Below are 24,155 nucleotides of genomic sequence, written 5' to 3'. Positions count from 1 at the left end.
TTACAGGGTTTAGCCTCCCTTTCATCTCCTGATCCCAGTCATTTAGCACAGCCCTGTTCACTTCCTCTGTGTAGTAGGGGAGTCCGAAAAGCAGGAAGCAGGGTTCTGGCAGCCAAGAGTGCCCAATGATGCAGGGAGCAGGAGGCTCTCAACTGTGACATGGCTAGCACCCCATGCCCTTAGCCCCCATTAATACAGCTCCCCACCTCTGTTTTTGGTTTTTACCTATTTTCACAATTTTTTAAAATTTTTGAACACTGAAATTACCAGGAAATCAAAAAGAAAATAACCAAAAATGGAGGCCCATCAGTATTGTGTTTACAGACCTATTAGATCCTCCAAATCCAACTCCCTGCCAATGCTCGTTTGTAGAAAGGATCCTGGACTAACCAATGCAGAAGGTAGTATGGGAAGCCCTCAGAGGGACATACAAGAGCATGCATGAGTGTGTGGGGGGGGGGAGGGGAAGACACGGCAGCACGGGGCGGGGCAGAGGAGTGCAGAAGAGAATTGCAGTGGAGCTAGCATGAGCTACTCTTCACCAACAGAAACCAGCAACAGAAAGCAGTGAAGGTAGTTAATGCAGACTTGTGGGGACCAACGGCATCAGCAGACAACTTGCACTATATGGTTGTTGCACCAAAGTAAGAGGCAGCTTCCCATGGTAGGTTAGGGACAGTGCAAAGAAGTGCCATCTTGCCTGAAAAACGTAGGGTCTGATCTGAAGGCCCTTATGGGAAAATTTGAACCAGGTTTGGAGGGAAACTCTGTGCAAGCTCTCTCTACTACAGGCTTGAGGCTTCAGGAGAGTCTCACTCACTAAGTAGGTGTGTTGTTGTAAACTTAAATAACTCTGACATTCATTCATTACAAATGTTATGCAACAGGCTATAACTCACATTTTTGAGCTGCACAACTGCTACCAGGTAATTAGCAGACATGAACAAGACGAAGAGACCCAGACCTCTGGACAGCTATGAATGAAGCACAAAGGACGGATAGACCTGAATTCTAAACAAAACAAAACAAAACAAAAAAAAATTATGTACATAGTACTTTGCAACAGAAAAGGCAACATCCTGCCTCCTGGGGAAAGAAATAGCAGGCTTTTTTTGCCCCGTTTGATTTACTTCCGAGTGAGTTTAAATTGTGTTTACTAATCAGCTCTTTAAAAAAATGTATGTCTGCTAAATGATGATCAGACTTTTTGGTAGAGGTCAAGACAGGGTTAGTTAACTAAAGTAACTGACACTAATATTATAATCAGCTTAAATTTTTAGTCAGGGAATTGCAGGTGTTGCATATCCAGGTATTTTTCTTATCCTGTGATTAACACTACGGAGCAACAAGGTAATCGAAGGTAACAATTCCAAAGTTCAGCAAAACTTTTTCTAAAAATAAATAAAAGATTATAGAAGTATTTAATGTCAACACCGAAAGCATTTATTTTGATACTTTCAACTTTTTTTCTTTTTTCTTTTTTTTTTTTTTTTTTTACATATGATACATTCCAAATTTTACAAGTAGTTCACAGATATTAAAGTTATAGCCAATTTATTACAGGTATTTCTTCCCTGATACTGAAACCATGTTATATAAATATTTCTACAGTGAACATAAATACATGCAAAACAAATCAGAAAAGAAAACAGATTGTTAAGAATGACTAATCTTACAGAAAACAGGATAAATTGTGTACTCTGCTATTTTTTGCAGCCATAATTCCATCAATCCATTCAACCCTCTGCATCTCAGAAAAATGAGAAAAATGCCTTCTATCAATATTTTCATTTACCCAGAAAATCTGTCAGTGTAATGAATTGTGGCAGATACCATTTTGTTATTTCTGGAATATCTATACCCATGATAAAACTGATTTTTTTCAATGCAATTTTAACTAAGTTCCCTAGACAGGAGGAATAAAGCAGAAGCAGCAAGCCTTTCAGTAAAAAGAACAGTGTTGCAGAAGAAGAAAATTCTTTTATGACATGCACAGCAAGAAGTTCATATATAACTAAGGAGAGGAAGGGTAGACTGACGGAACATTAATGCTGATTTTCTTCCTGCAGATTTTGCAGCTTTCTTATAAAAAAGTGAGGTGTATACATGAAGATCAAAGAGCCATTACAGACAAGAATGTCATATCTAATACCAGCCTTAAGAAATAGGAGTTGATAATTGTTCAGTTTCTCTATTTTGTATTGTCTACATCTTAACTCAAGACTATTTCTGAGCCTGTGGAGAATTGTCCTGTACACTGTAACATATACAGAATTATTCTGAAACATTAAATCTGTAAAAATACAAACAACCCAATCAAACCTATTGTAAATAAAGACAGCAGCCACTGAAAGGATTGCTTGTCTGGGCTGAAGAGGAAATCAAAAGCAAGCCTCAGTAAAAGAATCACTTTGATTATTAAAACTCAGGACTATCTAAATAAATTGTTTTAATAACTTACCAAAAACTTGGAAGGCATTAAGATTATGGATTTTCTATCAGAAAGCATGTCATTTTGAGATTTCTTGGGGGTCTAACATTACATTTACTACATACAACTATACCATCAGGCACCTACATACCAAGTGCAAAATCTGTGCAGATATAGAATATATTTATAAAATATACTATAGACAAACATCTTTACAGAGCTTTAGTCAAGTGTCTACTATGTCAGAAAGTAAATGTACTTGATGGTACAACTAAAAGGAAATGAACAGGAGCAAACAAATGCTCTGTGACTGATGTCCTTCATATACAGAGGAAAATGGTTCATTTTTGTCTGAGAGTTTCTATTTGAAGACCTGAAATTAGTAAACTGCAATAAGATGTAGGTGGGATTTGCTCCTTTAAAGATGGAAGTCAAAAATGAAGAAAAATGTAACTTTTTTTACTATATCGCCAATTGCCTTAAGACATCTTCTAAAACACGTCAACCCTTTAAATTTGGGAAAACAATCACATCATGAAAAATGAAAGGGCTTCCCCACTATATTCAAATTGCAAACCACACAATAGGTGTAAGGAGTGCAATGCTTCAGAAATAGCTTTAAATCAAATTGTTTTACTTATAAGCTAGTGTTAGTTCTTTTAGTAAAAAGAAAATCAACTGGAAGGCAAAAAAATCTGCAAGAATACGAATTAAAAAATAAATTTTAAATACACCGAGTTTAAGAGTTATCCACTGATGCAGATAGATATATCCATTTGCTACATTATTTTCATCCTTACTTTATTCCATTGCATGTACACAGTTTAAGTATTAAAATGCAGAATAATAAATAAAGTAAACCGGCTCAGATTACTAGCAAAGGGCAAAACACAATCAATAATTGTGCTTAATCTAGTCTCCATTTCAGCAGTTTTTTTTCCCTCTTGCAGTTCATTAGAAAAATCAGAGTCAGATTTCCAAGAAGAGACATTCTTTTGTCCCAGAAACTTAAGTTCATTTGCCCAGGTTCTATGCCCCAAGAGGTTTCATGTGAAGGAAGCACAGTGCAAATAATACTACTAGTAAAACCTGCTTACATAGAAAAAAGTTTACATGGTTATTGTAACCAGGATCTTTACAAAATAAATTGGAAAACAAAGGTTAAATAGAAGGACTGGAATTGTGTCTTTATTTTCCTCAAAAAATTTTTCCTAATCCCTCTTTTATTTGAAAAATTTACTGGGTTACAAAAAATCATCATAAATAAAGTTCCAGTCTTCAGATGATAACCAATTATAAATGCTGCCAATCAATGCCAACTAGTGTTTGATTTGCTTCTTGTGCGTGTCCAATTTCTTCTGCGATACTGTGCTGTTGCCAGAGTTTTTGAATCTTTTTAAACCGTTCTTTGCACAGGTGTAAGGGATTCCCACGCCTGAAAAAAAATACATTTATCAGGAAACTAACAACTGTGAAGTCTTATAGAGCACTTATGCACTCACAAATACACAAAACACTTACATAATCTTTTAATGTTACTGTATATATAATATTTTGTTGCAAAAATTGCACTGAGAGTTGATGCCAAAGAAACTTGATCCTGTAGTATTTCATCTGACCCTCTACAGACAAAATTTTCATCTTGTGTAATGAGCATCATTAAAAATGACAGCCCTTTACATTTGTGTAGATACATGTCATCTCTTCAAGATGAGGAGAGATACTAACTTAGTTTGGGGCCATATGCTCCCCCACAGTAGGAGGCATATTGGAGAAAAAATAATCTATAAAGGCAGAAGAAGTTAAGGAGAAGTTAAGGAGAGACACAACCATGGCATGCTTCTCAAGCCCACTATATTTGGACTATCTGGTTATAGGTGAGGTACATATTATGGCAGACTTTGAGAAAACTGCTTAGGTGAGGCATGTTCCCCTCTGAAGCCAGTGGAAATAGAGGATCAAATTGTCAGGTGCCACTATATGGTCAAACAACACCAGTGGTATAGCACAAGCTTAATTTATCCGACCCAGGCAAGAATGACCTTGCAGGACTGTACTAGGCAATGCATGGGCCAATACACTATTCAACTCATCTCCTGCCAGCATTGTGGACAAAAGGTGACACTGATACAGAATTGGGGAGGGGGACGACCCACCCTCACGACACACAAAACTTGGCCTGTTTTAGTTCCCTGTGACTGTTAAATGCTGGCATAAGTTACAAGCAGCCCCTGGGCTGGGTGAACAGCAAGTAAAAAGCAGCACCAGGATTCGGGCAATATAAAGGTGAGCTTTAAACAATTTTTGTATGCCACCACCAGCTTACACTTTATGATTCTGACCATTTGGAAGGATCTGGTTCCATTGTCTATAAAGCCAGTAAGAGTAAATGCTACTGAAGTCTAAGCTACCTCCTCCCCCTAAGATTAAAGACTTCAGCACAGAAACCAGCATGCAGACCTACATAAAGTCAACTTGCAACAGGAGATTTTCATCTGATATAGACATATATACATAATTAACTATATTTAATAAACAAATTGTGCATAAAAAGTAGGATATATATTTGTCAGTTGTATTGTCTATGGAACATCAGAGATGCGGAGACATTATTCAAGATTTTACCCTTCAGGAAACCTCTTTATACCAGGTAAATTATTTCTCATCAGGTGTTTCTAACAAAGTAAATATTTTTTTTTAAAGGTTTGTTTTAGACATTACTGCAGCACACAACTACATTATTGCCCAACTTTAGCAGCTTAGTTATAAATTATTTAATACATAACTAAGTTTATTATATGAACCAACTATTTTTGAGGGTAAAAAGAAGTGTTTCAATGAATATTTTAAAACATTCTTTAGAAAATGTACCTGAGTCCCTGGTCTGTTTCTCCATAGTCATCAAGATAGGGAGGAGCATAAAAGCAGCCCTTTGTTTTTCCAGCTAAAAATAGCACTTGACATTCTCGTACTCTGCACAGAGACACACACAGGACATTTTAGTCATGAACTTTGTGATGTGACCACATTTCTGGTATTTTCACGAACATTAGCTTCTTGCAACTCACACATGTATCTGTGATTCTGTATAATCTCCACATACTGTGGGATTAAAATGTAAGTACCATCCAAAAATATTTGTAATCCCTCCTATGCCATGTGTATAGTATATATAGTATATATGTAATAAAATAGTACAAACAAAATGTTGTTCCACATTTTATCTGTTACAGCATAAATATCAGCATGCCTGAACTAATCTATTTAGAAGCTACTTAACACTGCAAAAAAAAAAAAAAAAAAAAAAAAAAAAAAAAACAATTTGGCTTCTCATTAACAAATGTTTATGAAAAACCTGAAACAAGTTGTGTTGTCTAATCCTTCAATGCACATGTATTGTGGTGTCACCAGATGGGCCACAGTTTTATTCCTGTGAAATTAATTAAGAGCTAAGTTTTACACCAAAGTTATTTTCATGATTTCTGAAAAATAGAACGTTTACCATGATCATTTCATTTATTTCCACTGAACTGTTACACAATACATGGAACATATCCTTTTTCTGATCAGCTTTGAACCTTGTAAGAGATCTTATTCCCTCAAAGATAAAAGCTCCTAAAAAATTCTGAAGTGCAATGAAGATAAAAAACCTCTATTTTTTGTGCAACTATTAATTAACTTATTTTTTATGAACATAATTGTCTTTACATACAGTACAACAGTCACATTTATGGAAATATTCACTTCATGCTCATGTACAACATGTACCCTACTAATAAAATTTAGATACAATGAAGTCCTTACCTGAGAAATATACCCACTCCAGAACCACATGTATATGTATGTGCAGTACAGGCTCCAACATCTTCCCCTTCTAACTCTGTTTGACAACAGTAACTCTGAGAACATAGCATGGTCCCACATACAAGGCACAATGTTGGTGCTCTGCTTTTATCACCACCTGATTTTGGACACCTTTGCATAGGCAAACAAAAAAAATCCATACAGGTAGGTGAATACAGTTAAATCTTTACTATGGAGTTATAGCTCAGTACTTTAAATGGTAATCAATAGATTCAAATTTATTCTGGAAACTTCCCCAGTTAAATGAAGTTACAGATTCTAATACCTCCCCCCACCCCAAACTTCTAATTTATGTTTCATTTAAATAAGTAATGAAGATAAGGCACATTAGTGGAAAAGATGGCAGTGAACATATGCCATTTACTTTATGATTTTCTAAACAATCTTTTCAAGGATCTCATGCTAGAAGATTTTCCCATTCATCAAAAGCAACAAGTGGGTTTTAACGCTCACCATCATAACTGCATAAAAAACTTACGAGAAATTAGATGCTTGATTAATGAGGCAGCTGTAATCATCTGGAAGGTCTATTAATTTGTTAGATTCTCTTGCATAGCTAAAATGAAACAAACAATCAAATGTTTAACAAATAGTGGACACAATCATTGCAAACTCATATTTTCCCAAGTGTTACCTCAGTAACAATCTTATGTAAGTCACTCAATTTTGTCTTCCATATCTTACACCAGTCTCTGTATCTATGACAATACATTAAAATGGCATATAGGGGTAAGAAATTTGATATAAAAGTTACTGTGAACACACATTTCTTTAAATATTACACTGATTTTATATTAAATCATAGAACAATTTATATGATTACCTAATAAGTATTGGTGGAGGCATGCTGGAACCACATTCATCCCAGTGCTATGTTAAAGGATACTAATGAACTTCTAGGGTGCATCAGCAGGGTTTACACAGACCAATTAATGCACAAGTCAGTGCACTTTAGATATCACACCCTTCTTGAGTGTATTACCTCACCACATAAATAAGCCCTTACTTGATACTCTTCCATTTGCTGTTTCATAGCACTACTCACAAGCCTTAATTTTCTTCCTCTCTGCCCATGTGAATAGTTAAACAGCAGCCCATTTTCAGCTTGATGTGATAAGCCTCAAACTGATGTACCAAATAGGAATCCAACATCCCATAATTGAAATACACTAGGTTTGGTTTGCATGGAGTCATATTTTTATTATTTTTCCTGTATGGCTCAAGAAAAGTCCAAGAATTATATATTCTTTCATTTGCATATTTTAGACAGTGTTTCATCCTGATACGCAATAGGATTATATGAACATTTCTCCTGCTAAAGGATCAGAATATTGTAAGCAAGTCTCTGATACAACTAATATTGTTTTGAAAACAGCCACTCTCTAATGCAAGAGACTTCTGCTACAAGGAGTAAATTTGTGTTTCTTTTTTTCATTACACAAACACTAACACTGAATATTTATGTAATTGGGAAATCATGAATATTAATGTCAAGACCTTTATATTTTCCCTCCAGATTCTACACCAGTGGTCTCAACCTGCGGCCCACTAGTGGCCTGATCAGCAAAGAGCTGTGGCCCATGTGACATCCTCAGGGCCATACAGGTACAGTAAAAGCTTTGTTATCCGGCATGTGAGGGCCTGGGCGGTGCCGCTAAGTCAAAAATTCCAGTTAACTAAGCATTATACTTACCAACAGGGTGTGGGGGGGTGTGGGATGGGGCTTAGGGGATGGGGCATGGGATTGGGTGCAGGGCACAGGCTCTGGGAGGAGTTTTGGGGTGCCGGATCCAGGTGGCGCTCAGCTTGGGCGGCTCCCTACAAGCAGTGACATGTCCCTGCTGCTCCTAGGTGGAGGCGTGGCCAGGCAGCTCTGTGCCGCCTTGGCAGTTCCCACTGGCTGCGGTTCCTGGCCAATGGGAGCTGCGGAGCCAGTGCTTGGTGCGGGGGCAGCGCACAGAGCCCGCATAGCTGTTCCTCCACCTAGTAGTAGCAGGGACATGTCACCGCTTCCGGGGAGCCACAAGGAGCAAGGTGGGGAGCCTGTTTGCCCTGCACCAACCAGACTTTTAATGGATATCAGAAATGCCGGTTTCTACAGCTTTCCAGTTGGTAAAGTGCCAGATAACACAGCTTCTACTGTAGTATATATATTGTGCGGATGCGGCCCACAGAGAGCTGCATATGCAGCCCGCAAAGGTAAATAGGTTGAGAACCACTGTTCTACACAATGTAAGTTTTAATAATGTCTTTCAAACTGATATGCTCGAGCTCAACCAGTAGTTATGGGCTTGATGCAGGAACTTCTGAATGAAATCCTATGGCCTGAGTGTTATGCAGGAGGTTAAATGAGATATCCAGAACAGATCGTTATAAGCTTCACAAAATCTCTGAATTTAAACAGTATTTCACTCTCCTTACAAATAATTAAATATATCTCGGTTCTTCTTCTAGCTATGCTTTTCAATTGCATTTTGAAGCTGTATTTTTGTAAGTTACTTTATTGACAGACCAAGTACAGGAAAAATTGCTACATTTAGTTACAGAGGGGGAAAAAAACCAACAACAACAAAAAAACCCAAAACTTTTCTCCCCCATTCTAAAATCCCTCCATACTCACCTTATGGCTTGTCTTTTGCCTTCCAGGTACCTTTTTACTTCATTGTTACTACACCAACTTCAAGAGCAAAAAAGATGCCATTTAGTCTTCATTAGACAATACTATAGAGGAACTACTAACAAGTAAAAAATATAGATCTATTTAATATACTTTCCATCCCAAAAGACTTCTTCCAAAAACATCTGTATTTTACAGGTAATTTTTAAAATACATTCATCTTTCATTTCCAAATATATGCATTACTGGGAAAATATTTACACTAAATTTCTGGGGCAGCATACTTTATGTTAGAATTAAAGAATAAAGTTTCATACCTTTCTACTAATGTGTTCATAATTTTGCTATTTTCTTGAAAAAGGCAAATGAGGTTGTTTGGCAAGGAAAGATAGCTACATAAATGTTCAAACTGGCTTGCCCCAGATACTGTAAATGCAGAAAAAGACAGACAATAAATAGTTGCATTTGGAAGATAACACCAACAGCAAATAAAACACAACCCTAATTGGGGATTATAATTAAGCCTATAATTTTGTCGTGGATAATTTTAGTAAAAGTCTTGGACAGGTCACAGGCAATGAACAAAAATTCATGGAAGCCATGACCTGTCCCTGACTTTTACTAAAAACATCCCTGAAAAAAGGGAGAGGGAGGAGGGTCCAGCACCACGCCCCACTGCATGCAGCAGCAGGGAGCTGCAGCCCCCCACCCCTGTCCAGTGGCTGGGAGGGATCCCCCACCCCCAAAGATGCTCCGGAGGGATCCCCCACCCCCGGGGGGGTGGCTGGGGATCTCCAGGGGATCCCCCACTACCCTGCAGGGTTGGGAGCTGGGGGGCAGAGGGAGAATCCCCCACTGGTGGTGGCAGCTGGGGAACTCCGGGGCCCCAATGTTGCAGTGGTCTCTGGAAGTCACAGATTCTCTGACTTCCGCAACCTCCATGACATACTTATAGCCTTAATTATAATGTAAAAGGGTGACTTTTCCCCCCACACACTCCACATTAAGATGTGTTGTGAATTTAAGGCTGGTCAGAGGTGCCAGATTGAAAGTCCTGGAGTCTGAAGTTCTCGTTTATTCACAAAACAGATATAGCACAAGCAATGGCAGTGCAAATAAGGTTGCCAGTTAGTGCCAGATATGGCTCATGAAATGAGCTCCCTGTTAAGATGTGGTCCAGACTGTGAAAAAACTGGAAAGCCCAGCTATGTAAAACAAGTTCAGGGAAGACGGGAGTGTTTTTCACTCAAAGTCTTGCATACGGTCCAATAAAAGTATCCTTTACTCTTTTCAACATTTTGTTGAGGGGCCATAACTCAAGGAAATGTTACACAGCAAGAGCTAGTCTTGATAATAGCCTATATGAAAAAAAATACTGACTTTAATTTTAATTCAGAACTAAAATATCAAATAATTCAATTTTAAATATGGGGAACCAAGAGTAGTATGTGTTCATATGTGCCTTTTCTTTTTGATTATGACTAACACCTCCAGACTTATATTTAAATCCTATCTGAACCATAGCTGGAACTCAGCTACGGTTGTTGCTATCACGAATTCAACTGTAGTGTAAACATAGTGTAACACTCTCACATTTGAAGACTAATTCAAAATTAAGGGCCTGCTGCTAATCTCACTGAAGTCAAAGGGAGCAGGAGCAGGTCTCGTACGAGAAGAATGCTCAAGGTAATAAAGATGGGATTTCAAACAAGCAATGAGCCTTTACTTCCTTTTAACCATGAGAATATCAATTTCGTGTCCTATATTATTTTGAAACACAAAGATAGAACAGTGCAAAATTGTTTGGTTTTTGCCTATTTTTAATTAAAAAGTGACTTTTCAAAAACTAAAAAAACCTTTTCTGTTGCTTTGCAGTTTTGTGCAGATACAGTCCTGAATCAGTAATAAGTCAGCATTATTAATTAGTATTAATTATACTTTTATATAATTATACTTTTATAATATTAATTAATAAGTATTAATTTCAGCTACTACAGAAAGGACAGTTTAATGTGGTTTATTTTCATTAGCATTTAAATCTTTTTTTCCATGCCATTTACAAAGCTGTCCCTGTACATCTAGCAATAAATGGACATTACCTTGAATTTCTGATGGTGCTGGGACTCCATTTAAATAATGGAAAAACAAAGCAGAGCATCTCAGGAAAGGCATAATTCCAGCTTTTATACTCCTGCACAGATGCCAGCCTGAGGACATTTCTTTCAAGGCACTTAAAACAGAATGAATAAAATTAGAGTGTGTGTGTGTGTGTGTGTGTGTGTGTGTGTGTGTGTGTGTGTGTGTGTGTGTGTGTGTGTGTGTGTGTGTGTGTGTGTGTGTGTGTGTGTGTGTGTGTGTGTGTGTGTGTGTGTGTGTGTGTGTGTGTGTGTAAAAAAAAATAGAGCGTATACAAAGCTGCCAGGCTAAACAACAATATGTTTAATAAAAGTTAGGCCATACTTCATATTGAGCAGTTTTTGACTTTGGCTAAAACAAATGTCAAGTAAAGAGTGTGTTTATTTTGAAGCTAACACTAATGGGAAGACAAATATTTTTTATGAATCTCTAAATTTCAATAGATAACACAATAAGGAATCAAAAATTTGGGAGAGGCTGAGTGGCTAAGTAGTAAATAAGTTCTTGGAACTCATCTGCAACCTATCAAGATTTATTTATGTATGCCAAATGGCTGATCAAAATTATTCTATTCTACAGTCCAATATTACTGAACTCTAAGGAGGTAAATTACAGAAATTTTCTGATTTGTCATGTGACTTTTTTCAGTTAATCATGAACCAGGATTAATTGGTAGCACACAAGGAGTAAGAACTTTTGAATTTAAAATATGATTCTCTTAACAGCATCAGTACATCAAATTCAGCCTTTATATGATGTTACAGATTCCCTGCTGGTCCCACCACCAAACAATGGTTGTCTAAACTAGAGACTATAATTTTACCTTCCTGTATGCTGGCAAAGAAATTTATACAAAGTAAGCACTGCTACTTCTTCTTCACCATTAGGGTTTTCTTGGTCCATGCCATTTTCTTCTGAAGATCAAAGAAAAAATAAATCAGGTACAATTCTAAACCTAGAAATCACGTAATTATTTTTAATGGACAAATCTTTTTTAGAAATAGTTGAGAGAGGAGGTGAAGCTCTGAATACCACAGATGTTTATAAATGAAGCATTAAAGACCTGGCTATATTATCATCAGTATCAAACATTTAAAATAATGACATAAACCAAATGTTGACAAGAAGGCCAAGAACAAACAAGACAAATACCCCATTAGAAAACAAGGAGAAGATTGTTTTGTCTCCTCCCAGGGATCAGGAATGACTGCCAATGTCACACAGAACAGATCTTTTTTACACAATATACCATATCCAGACCCTCTGGTTACATGAGTACTAAAAGCAGGATGCATTAATTCCTTTCTTTAGTAAGCACAGATTATTTTCTTTGGGAAACAAAAGTTTAAACCCAGCCTACACCGTAATCTTTTGCCAGCACAGTTATGCTGATGGGGGTGTGTGATTTGTGACTGATAGAGTATGCTTTTAATTAGCACTAAGGGTTCTTTGCTTGTATGAAATAGCAGCATAGCTATACTTTCAAGTGTAGACCCGGCCTTAGTGTTCATTAAAAAAAAAAATTTATAGTGAAACAAAAACGGAGGCATTACCTGTTGATGAAGTAAGTAAAATTTGCACTATGTGTGCCATTGTGACAAGATGGAAGATGTGAAGATCTCCAGTGCCAAGACTAACCCCTGAAAAATCCTGACAGTATATGGCAGGAAAAGAGAGCACCAAGCTTACCTGTAATAGAAAAAAATAGAAAGTGTAAGAGAATGAATGTCTTCCCCTTCTCTGCCACAGCCTCAAGAATAAGTAAGTTTTTTCTTGATGTCATCCTTTGTGCTGCAGGACACTCGATGGGTCTAATTTTAATGCCAGTTATCCCATTCCTTCATGTGTCATAGGGATAACTGTCAAATAATGCGGGGTTCCCTGCCCTTTTCCCCAAGTCAGAGAATAAACTGTAATATAGCAAAAAATATTAAGTCTAAACATCTGTGAGAAGGAATCTTAACTTGCCATACATTTTCCTCGAAACTCTTGTGGTTATGCAGAAAATATATAACTGCAGCTTTGATATATAAAAGATGCCTAAGGGTACATCTACACTGCAAAAAGCCCTGCAGTGCGAGTCTCACAGCCTGGGTCAACTGACTCAGGCTTAGAGTACAGGGCTAAAAGTAGCAGTGTAGATGTTCCTGCTTGGGCTGGAGCCTGGGCTCTGAAACCCGGTGAGGATCTCAGAGCTGGATTCCAGCCTGAGCAGGAACGTCTACGCTGCAATTTTTAGCCCCATAGAATCATGGGGCTCACACGCTCTCATTTGACCCAGGTTTTGAGACTCACTGCCCCATGTTTTTTTTGCAGTGTAGATGTAACCTATAGGACCAAAGGTGTAGGTGTATTCATTATGAAAAACTTACCAATAAATGAAACATGTCAATATCAAGTATGCATGGAAGATTTCCATTTTTTTCATTAGGCACCAGTGCTGAATATATAAAAAACAAAAAATGTATTAATTACACAACAAAGAATTGGCACTGATTTTTGCTACAGAATAGACTATAGCAATCTTAATTGTGTGTTAAATGTTTTAAGTGTCTACTCACAAGTTTTCCGTTTTTGGCTAGGAATAAATTAATTCAAGAACTTATGCACACTGCTGGAGCAGGTTCTATTCTAGTTTCCAAACTTTATATTTCACCAAAATGAGATAAGAACAAAATAACTTGTATAATACTGTATAGTACATTCTGTTCTGGTTTTTCTTTTGGTTACAACTGGGACTGCAATAGAAAAAGTGGTGGTACTCTCCCAAGCTCTGCCCATGCGAGTCACCAAAATGAGACACTGCTCACTGTAGATTATGCAGACATTTAGAATATGATATGCAGCTCTCTGAACTCTGCTGGGCTACTTGAGCCTGGTTACCCTCTCTGGGCTTCAATATGTCCATAATCTCTGCAGTACTCTTTGGGGTTGGCTCCTTCTTAATGAGGGAAAAATAAATAAGTGGTGTTATCTCCACTTATGGCACCAAAAATGAGACCTTACTCACAGAAATTGTGTAGATCTGTGAATCTTCTCTCCTATTTTATAAGACAAATTAATTACCATGCTAAAATTTAAATTAACTCAGAAGCCCAGTGATGACAACACCTCACTGAGATGAATGGGGAAAGTGACACCTCTCAGAGCTATTGTTCCAGCTGAGATCACATTTTTGAGATTTTTTTTTTTTTTTTTTTTAAGTGAGTCTGTAGCAAAGACAAAGCTTTGATTTTGGAAAATAGGATAGCAGTTGATATGTATATGGCTGAGAGTCAGCTTAATATGAGCCTTGGTTTAAACCCCTGCTTTGATTTGGCACTAGTGTTTCCCATAGTTTTAAATTTTACTTTAAATAAATGTAACCAGTGGAATAATAACGCAACTAACAAAACAGTACATTTGTTTTTTTTTTAGTGTACCATGTGCAAATGTAAGCTTAGAATAGCAAGCATACAGTAAATATAAATCAAGCACTCCATGCAATAACAGATCACCCATTTTGCATGGAGAGTACCTCCATTTAAAACCAAAACAAAAAACCAACCTCCTTGAAGATACAACCATCTACTATTTAAAGCAACATCCAAAGAAAAATATCACAAAGCATTCCCTCTGAACATCGTTACCCCAAATAGAAAAATCCAGATGAAGAGCATAATAAAAATCTTAGTCACAAACTGTACAGTAATGTAAGCCACCGCACCTGAGAATATTTTTATGTTGACAACTGCAAATACTCCAAGTGAAGAGGTGATTTACTGTTTCCAGAGCACTTAATCTTCCCTTAATAACTGAAGAATGCTTAGGCAAATTTAAAGGAGGACTTGTGGCACCTTAGAGACTAACCAATTTATTTGAGCATAAGTGAGCTGTAGCTCATGAAAGCTCATGCTCAAATAAATTGGTTAGTCTCTAAGGTGCCACAAGTCCTCCTTTTCTTTTTGCGAATACAGACTAACACGGCTGTTACTCTGAAACTAGGCAAATTTAAACAGCTATTGTTATTTCAGAACAATTTACTACTGTGATGATTCCAATACCTTCAGATTACAAGTGCTAGTGTTTTGGTAAATTCAACATAAACTCATATAAACACCTATGATAATTTTTTCCCCCCAGTTTCTATCAGAGATTTAGTACTGCAAGTGTTCACTGTTGGCTTTAGTACTGCAGATGTCAGCAACTGATCCACTTCTATTGATTCTATCAATAACTTCAGAGTATATATGAATCTCAACATTGTCTGAAAACAGCACTTTTTGTATAGTGCAGCCCCTACAAGCCATCCCATCTAATAACCTTGTGTTAAAGTAATTGTTGCTTTACTGATAATTATTATTATTATTACTGTCACTTATCTCATCTTACAAGGACTTAAGTAACTTGAAGAAAAAAAGGTGAGTAAAACTAATAGAGCTTTAAATTTTACATTGGGGTTCTATTGACATTACTTAATTCTTGACAGTGTTGTTCTTTTCATCAAGAAATATACTGGTTATAGCATACATGTATTTATACAAAGGGATAGATATTGGCCTGATTTTCAAAGGTGCTGAGCAGCACAATCTCTAATAATCAGTCTAATATATCTTATTTATTATATTCTATTTCAGATGACTTAGATCTCAAGTGTTGGGATGTCTAAGACTGCTCATCTATATCTACAAACATTTCAAGCTTAGGGCTTTATGATATTTTAATTCAAATAGTTTTCAAGTTAACACAATGTAATTACATTAGATTTTTTTTTCAGCCAGTATCAAAAGCTATGCTTTCCAGCTACTCAAACTAAAACACCCCTGAGTTCTAATACTGAGAAACCTCAACATTATTAATCCAAATTACTTAAAATATTGTTATCAATAATTAAAAAAAATCTGGGTCACAAAGAAAAACCGCCAACAGTCCATTCCACAATAGGGATTCTGTAAATTTATTTTCCTGTAGTGTATTTTTGAAACTTGATTCGTGCATTCACAGTAACAATAAGTATGCCAGAAATAAATGTTCTTATCAAATTAATGTTAAATCATATAAATTTTAGATAAAAAGAACGTTTGCAAGTCTCACAGCTTTTAAAGTTTCTTCAGGGTTTTATCTTCTTATATAGTTTCTCAGATAATCATATTGCTCGCTGTAAGCTAATTTTTGTCAGCTTTACCAGCAACTGTACTTATTATGCAAAAATAATTAGTATAATGTATTGAACTTACATGCAAAGAGCCTACAAAAGTGACCCTGTACTGCCGAAAGAGATGAAACTGTCCAATGTGCTGCTGCAAATCTTGTTAATGAAGTAAGGCAGTCATCCTAAAAAAAAAAAAAAACAAAAAAAAAAACCACACAACCCCAAACTAATCACCACAATTAAGGTCTTCAGGATGGAATAAAATGATGCCTTTATGACTCTATATAGTACATTACTCTAGATAGGTAGCTAGTCTTTACCACATAATTTTGAGAGATATAGATTATGCCAAAAATTCAATGTAATGAAGATATCAGTGTGTGTGTGTGCGCGCGCGTGTAAACAGATTTACAGAACACAGTTACAATCTCAAAGCTCCCTGCTTTGGCTGTCATTATGACGAGACAAACCCAAGCCTATTATACTTAGCATTCATGAAGAACAAACAACTTAATTATATTTTACATTTGTTTCAAGTTAATATATCAGATATCAGTAGAGAAAAGGGTGTAACCCAAGTTAAAATGAAACTCTCCAATAATTTCAGGCTACAATTTTGGCACTCTGGATTAAAAAAAAAGACAACCCAGTGATTCAGAACGGAGGCTGATATTTGATCTTACCTGTCGGCAAGGTAAATGACCAAATAATGGTTTATCTTCATCAGCTAAAATTCTTTCTGCAGAAGGCAAAAAAAAAAAGTTTCAGAGCTGTAAATTTAAATAAAAATCTGGAAGCCTCTTGCCAACACACAGTAGTTGTTACTACAAACAAAATGTTACCTATAGTCTGTATTGTGTAAGCACAGCTACCCCAGCACATTATGGGTACACGCAGATCTTGTTCATTGGGATGCACCTTCAGTCCCACTTTATATGTTGCAGTACCAAATGTTGTCAGCATCTCTTTAATGCTTTCGGAATAAAGACTCCTGAGATGAGAGATATTGGTTGATTGGCATTAAAAGTCTATTCTGAAAATAGGCAAATTAAACATCAAGTGGAAGCATAATATCTGAATGCTCTGATTTATACAAAGTTGACAGATCTTTTGGACCATGTCCTGCTTACCTGACTCAAGCAAAGTAGTCTACTAACTAAACAGTGGCGTTTGTGTGAATACTGGAAGAAAGATTTGGCATTTTATGCTATTTTAAACAGTTTGTGCCATGCAATGCAGTAATCAATTTTTTGGTTGTCTGGATTAGACTGGAATTTTACATATTTGTACAGCACTACACAGACTTTGCCCTCAACACAACTGGGTAGAATATCTTTAAGACTCTAATGGGAGTAATATGTGCCAATTTGAGGGCAGAATTTTTAAATTTACTTTCCCATTAAAAAAGGGTCGGGGCAGGGGGGCTTACCCCACTCCACCTGCCTGGCATTCCAGCCGGGCGGAGCAGGGCATGTTCCCGACCCTGCTCCCTAGCAGGAGTGCCAGGTGGCCTGAAAGGAGCGTGCCCCTGACCCCACAACCCGGCAGGAGCACCGGGCAGCCCAAGCAGGGTGTGCCCCCAACCCCGCTCTCCGGCAGGAGCGCCAGGTGGGCCAAGCTCCTGACCCCGCTCTCTGGCAGGAGCGACAGGCAGGCGGAGGGGGCAAGTCCCTGATCCTGTTCTCCAGCAGAAGTGCTGGGCGGCCGGAGCGGGGCAAGCCCCTGACCCCATGCTCTGGCAGGAGCACCAGGCGGGTAGGCGTAGCAGTGCAAGCCGCCGCACCCCAACCCCCTATCCCAGGTGCGTGCCTGGGGGGCCCCTTGCCAGAATGTCTATGGACCCCCACAAGGCCAGCTGGAAGAGGTGAGTGGAGGCAGCCCCACCCTTCCTGCCCCATCCCTCCTGCCTCCCCTCCACCGCCCTCGTCATTGCCCACCCACTCAAAGTCAAGGCCCACCCCACTGCTCCACACCCCCAGCCGCCCCAGATAAACAAAACACTCAGACTTCTGACTTCAACATGATGCTGATACTGTATCAAGTTCATCTTCCACATCAGTAAAGGTTAGTATCTGTACTGTAATAAGTTTAAATTTCATTAAAAATTTTTAATAAAACCTGTAGTACTGTAGTGTATAAATTAGGGAGGTCATCTTGTGAGCCTGGAACCAAAACCCTTATGCCCCATAGACCCTCGATATTTTTTTAATGCGATTTTATTTGCACAGTGTTTTTTTAGGTAACATAACCACCATGTAAATCGAGGATTGACTGTAGGGCAAAAGTAGTGGTGTACAATGGCCAAATTCTCAACATAAGCTCAGCCCCTCTAATGGAAGTGTGATTCAGAGTTCTTTAGCTTATTCAGCTGAAGCACTATAGCACACAAATATACCCCAGTTTTAGACCTATATCCGGGGTGACTTACCGGTACGCTGGGGCCAGCTCTGGCCCCCGGAAGGGGCTGGGTCTAGGGCGGAAGGGGAGGGGTTGACGGGGTCAGAGCCAGCCCCAGCCCACCCTGAAAGGTAAGTGCACCCCCCTCCCCCAGAGTAGCAGCAGCAGCCCAGAGTTCCGGGGGCTATTTAAAGGGCCCAGGGCTCCCCTCTTCTACTGCCCCGGCCCTTTAAATGGCCCCCGGAGCCCTGGAGTAGCAGCGGCAGGGCTCTGGAAGCAATTTAAAGGGCCTGGGGCTCCAGCCACTGCTGGGAGCCCCAGGCCCTTTAAATTGCCCCCTGGGGAAGCTGGGCTGCCCCACTACGGTGCACCGGCTCTTGCCGGTACGCCGTACCGGGGCGTACCGGCTTACTTTCACCTCTGCCTATATCCCTGCTATAACATAAAGGTATGAATAATTTTTAAAGATGAAATACATACTTTGGTTGGAAGTCTGGCCTAAATCCTTTAGGTAGTTGTAGCTCATCCATTTTTTCTGAGTTACCACAAGAATTATCTGTATAAAAAAAGTCCAATAAACTCTGTAATTATATTATTTTATCTATATGTGAATTTTACTGCTCATGAAAGTTGCAGACTGACAACATTAGAAACTAAAGTTCTGAATTCCTCAGAATAATTATAACATGGGCAGTGGCGATGTAACTTCACCACATTTTTTTGCCAGCATCATCTCAGCTGCACTACGGAAGGACCAGCTGTCTGGAAAGTGTTAATTCAACCCTCATTGCCATGCAATTCTTGGCTTCAGTACTGAGACTGCAAACATGGTTGCCAGCTAGATCAGTTGTGACATATGGAACTGGTACATTAAGAACTAACTGGAGACCAACAAAGTCATTTCACATAGGAGCAGTTATCCAATGAGAACTTTCAGAGAGACTATCCACCTGATCTGGATTTAAATAAAATAACAGAAGGTAAAACCTCCATGTCTAAGTGACAATTTGCCGAGTCTCTTTTCAGTGACAACAACATTTCCATACTTCAGGATATATACTATTAGATCTTCAGACTTACGAGCAGTTTCTTCATCGCGAAGTATATATAATGCTTTGATTTGCTGGGATATTGTTCTCATCCATTGAGCTAGATTTGGTTGGTCTGAAAAATCCAAGCTGTCAAAAGACAGAATACATACATTCTTTAAAAATTAAACTATTTCAGAATATATATTATGTTCTCTTTCTGAAAAAAATAATCTGCATAATTTCTCCTACGTAAGGTTGAGCACAAAGTTTGAGAAAAAAAATCAGATATTGAGATTATGGGAGAAGAGGGGGGTAAACCATAATTATACTTCAAAATGCAATAAACCATCACCATATGCCATCATGACTTTTTTTTTTAAACTGAAACACAGTCCTGCTCCACTGTGCCATAGAATATCTGGTACGTGTGCATATTTTATAGATTACTCGGATTTACCATGTAAAGTACTACTCTTACTTTTCCTATATTCTACAGTGGTGCATCTTACACATTTGCTAAAATCTCCTACCCCCTCATTCAGAAGACCAACTCACTGTGATAACTATATCAAACACTTTATTCAAAGTACTATCTGTATATCATCATCAACAGGGATAACAGAAATTCACAAATCCTGAGGCCTTAAGGTCTCTATAAAGATTTTAGTTTCAACAGAATCAAATTTCATGTTTGAATTATTGGTAATTTTTTTGGGTTGCAAATATGACTTTTGACCCATGTTACAATTAGTAAATACTTAACCATAAAAGTCTCTGTTTCAAGTTGTGTGGAGATAGTTTTATCACTGCCCCTGTAAAATGTACTTGCCATGAGAAATAAGACAGCATTCAAGGAGGGGGACGGATGACAACTAATCCACATGACAGTTTGCGTGTGGTGGATTCTACTCTGGCAGAGCAAATCTCTTTAATGCAGCTCTGACCTCTTAATCTGATAATGATTGATGTTTACTCAACTACAGGTTCTGCCATGTGCCACTGTGCTACACAGATCTTTTACATTAGATATTTTTCCTATAAACCCAATCTAAAATTTATCAGGATACCATTAAAAAATGTTTATTATATTCCAGAACTTGTGTTACTGAAGAGAGTTTTGAACTTATATGTGCGTCTATGTAGGCAATAGAAATTTTCAATAGATAATGACCAAAACAATAAAATATTTATGTATTTCACAAAGAGAACTTGCTTTATGAAGTGTCTTTGAATAAAAGTGACTGTATGTAAATATTTTTTTTTCCCATGGTCACAAAACTGTTACAAAGGCTAACAGATAAGCAGTACTGTAATCTACAAAAAAGTCACCCTTAACCTTTTTAGTTTTATCTGCTTTGACAATATTCGACCTGGAGAAACTCGACAATTCATTGTTATGTGGAGACAGTACACTACAACAGAAACAGACATACTGAAGAAAACTGTATTCATGTGTTCCACTGATAGTAGAGATCTGGTCAAAATAGTTAAGACCAACGCAGACTGTGAAGAACTTCAAAAAGATCTCACAAAAATAAGTGACTGGGCAACAAAATGGCAAATGAAATTTAATGTGGATAAATGTAAAGTAATGCACATTGGAAAAAATAACCCCAACTATACATACAATATGATAGGGGTTAATTTCGCTGCAACTAATCAGGAGAAAGATCTTGGAGTCATCGTGGATAGTTCTCTGAAGATGTCAATGCAATGTGCAATGGCAGTCAAAAAAGCAAACGGGATGTTAGGAATCATTAAAAAAGGGATAGAGAATAAGATGGAGAATATCTTATTGCCCTTATATAAATCCATGGTATGCCCATATCTTGAATACTGCGTACAGATGTGGTCCCCTCATCTCCAAAAAGATATACTAGCAACTAAAATGATTAGGGGTTTGAAACGGGTCCCAGATGAGGAGAGATTAAAGAGGTTAGGACTTTTCAGCTTGGAAAAGAGGAGACTAAGGGGGGATATAATAGAAGTATATAAAATCATGAGTGGTGTGGAGAAAGTGAATAAGGAAAAGTTATTTACTTGTTCCCATAATATAAGAACTAGGGGCCACCAAATGAAATTAATGGGTAGCAAGTTTAAAACAAATAAAAGGAAGTTCTTCTTCACGCAGCACACAGTCAACCTGTGGAGGTTGTGAAGGCTAGGACTATAACAGGGTTTAAAAGAGAACTGAGGTTAAGTCCATTAATGGCTATTAGCCAGAATGGGTAAGGAACGGTGTCCCTAGCTTCTGTTTGTCAGAGGGTGGAGATGGATGGCAGGAGAGAGATCACTTGATCATTACCTGTTAGGTTCACTCCCCCTCTGCGGTAGCTGGCATTGGTCACGGTCAGTACACAGGATCCTGGGCTGGATGGACCTTTGGTCTGACCCAGTATGGCCATTCTTATGTTCTTCCACAGCACTAATGCAAGATTTAGTTTTATCATACAGAGGCACATTGATGCCATCAGTTACTATTATTAGTAACTTATAACAACTTAGCAGACCACAAAGTTTCTGTACTATCTACAAAGACCTTAAGAATTGTAGGTTTGTGACAGGGTGCTGGGCACCAACAGCTGAGCCAGCACTCTGGTCACTGCAACTCTAATTAATTACTCTAGAACAGATCTTATTAAGAAGAGCTGTGCCTAACTGATGGGTTGAGGAGAACTAAGAGGCTAATTAAGCCATTACACAGATGATACAAGAGGCACAAGATGGAAGTGGAGAAGCAAGTGGAGGATCACTCTCCTTTGCTTGCCTAAGGAGAAGAGGGCTCCCTATGACTATAGGGGTAAGGCTATATATTGTATAAGGATGGTGGAACCTAATATTGTAAATAAACTGCACCGGGTCTTTTATCAGCAAAAAGGTCTCTGAGCTGTTCATGGACTTGAGCAGAGGCAGGAGCAAGTGAGCCCTGCCACATGGTTTACAAATATTTAATGTTTAAAACTTGTAATAAATTTATGTACAGGGCACCTATGTCCAAAGGTATTTGAAGTTCTTACCAAAATAATTAAAGCAAGAAGCCACGATGCCCTACCCACCAAAATAATGGAATTGGTACATATGATTTAACAAGAATAAATTCAAGTTGTTTTGGAGGTCTGCTTTCTGACTGAGGAAAATCCTTAGTGCATGTGAGATCATATTAAGTGGAAAATTCAACCTTGCACATACACAAAAATACACACACACAGTAATGAGAGCATCTCCTTCCCTGGTAGTTGGAGGGAAAACTCCACTCCCTGGTGTGCAGAAGCAGCTATTCTTTCCTTTCTACACCCACCTTTCCCCCAACACTCACTCACCTTCCTCTCTGATTTTTCCTTCCTTTCCCATTCTCCCTTTACAGTCCTTCAATTTCCTTCCAGCCCTTTCCTCTCCTGCTGACTCCAATCAGTCACCCTTCCTGCCACTCTATATTCGTGATTCCTACTAATCTTCCTCTCTGCCCTCCACACATTCCTCTATCCTCACAGTTATCCTCATTTCCCCATCCCTCTATACTCTTGTAATTTCCAAACCACAAAGCACAAGAGGCAGCTATCTTGACTGAGGGCAACCTCGTTCTAGTTTCAGATTATTAAAATAATGGGAAATGGTGAAAATTTTGAAAAGCTCAGGATTTTCACATGACAAAATCTGCTGTCCCTGAGATGAGCAGCTTTTTAAAAAATATCACAAGACTCTCTATACCAATGCGAGTTGGCAGTTCTGTAGTCCATTGACTGTGTTTAATTCACATTCCAGTTTCACTGACAGCAAAGCATTTTAAAATTTGTTATAAGTACACATGCACCTCCCAACTCTGCAAACATTTACCATCTCATCTTATGTGTAGCTCTGGTAACAGGCATGTGCAGAATTGTGCCCTGATTCTTTCGATTGCACAGATTTAAGAGGGGGCTTTTTCCATAGTTAACAAAAAAACCTACTGACCGCTATTCCTACCTACATGCCTCCAGCTTTCACCCTGACCACACCACACGATCCATCGTCTACAGCCAAGCTCTGCGATACAACCGCATTTGCTCCAACCCCTCAGACAGAGACAAACACCTACAAGATCTCTATCAAGCATTCTTACAACTACAATACCCACCTGCGGAAGTGAAGAAACAGATTGATAGAGCCAGAAGAGTTCCCAGAAGTCACCTACTACAGGACAGGCCTAACAAAGAAAATAACAGAACGCCACTAGCCGTCACCTTCAGCCCCCAACTAAAACCCCTCCAACGTATTATTAAGGATCTACAACCTATCCTGAAGGATGACCCAACACTCTCACAAATCTTGGGAGAAAGGCCAGTCCTTGCCTACAGACAGCCCCCCAACCTGAAGCGAATACTCACCAACAACCACATACCACACAACAGAACCACTAACCCAGGAACCTATCCTTGCAACAAAGCCCGTTGCCAACTGTGCCCACATATCTATTCAGGGAACACCATCACAGGGTCTAACAACATCAGCCACACTATCAGAGGCTCGTTCACCTGCACATCCACCAATGTGATATATGCCATCATGTGC

At 38.4% G+C, this 24,155-nt stretch overlaps 1 protein-coding gene across 2 annotated transcripts in view; it reads right to left on the bottom strand.

Moving 5' to 3' along the window:
* Positions 1 to 1,142: 1,142 nt before the first annotated feature.
* Positions 1,143 to 24,155, bottom strand: part of UBR2 (ubiquitin protein ligase E3 component n-recognin 2) — a 104,379-nt gene continuing 81,366 nt past the window's right edge. For both annotated transcript variants that reach the window (XM_074949332.1, XM_074949331.1), the window contains exons 33-47: positions 19,657 to 19,754; positions 19,057 to 19,132; positions 17,022 to 17,170; positions 16,863 to 16,918; positions 16,265 to 16,361; positions 13,421 to 13,488; positions 12,602 to 12,737; positions 11,872 to 11,962; positions 11,012 to 11,142; positions 9,230 to 9,338; positions 8,916 to 8,972; positions 6,774 to 6,851; positions 6,236 to 6,406; positions 5,303 to 5,404; positions 1,143 to 3,866 (exon numbers count right to left, since the gene is read on the bottom strand). In XM_074949332.1, coding sequence (XP_074805433.1) covers positions 3,725 to 3,866; positions 5,303 to 5,404; positions 6,236 to 6,406; positions 6,774 to 6,851; positions 8,916 to 8,972; positions 9,230 to 9,338; positions 11,012 to 11,142; positions 11,872 to 11,962; positions 12,602 to 12,737; positions 13,421 to 13,488; positions 16,265 to 16,361; positions 16,863 to 16,918; positions 17,022 to 17,170; positions 19,057 to 19,132; positions 19,657 to 19,754 — 1,561 coding nt within the window. In that variant the 3' untranslated portion in view covers positions 1,143 to 3,724. The remainder of the gene's footprint in view (positions 3,867 to 5,302; positions 5,405 to 6,235; positions 6,407 to 6,773; positions 6,852 to 8,915; positions 8,973 to 9,229; positions 9,339 to 11,011; positions 11,143 to 11,871; positions 11,963 to 12,601; positions 12,738 to 13,420; positions 13,489 to 16,264; positions 16,362 to 16,862; positions 16,919 to 17,021; positions 17,171 to 19,056; positions 19,133 to 19,656; positions 19,755 to 24,155) is intronic.

This window comes from Natator depressus, chromosome 3 (genome assembly GCF_965152275.1).
Source record: "Natator depressus isolate rNatDep1 chromosome 3, rNatDep2.hap1, whole genome shotgun sequence".
In the NCBI taxonomy this organism is placed as follows: Eukaryota; Metazoa; Chordata; order Testudines; family Cheloniidae; genus Natator; species Natator depressus.
The sequence above is the reverse complement of the archived record's forward strand: the minus strand, read 5'-3'. Positions and strand labels throughout refer to the sequence as shown.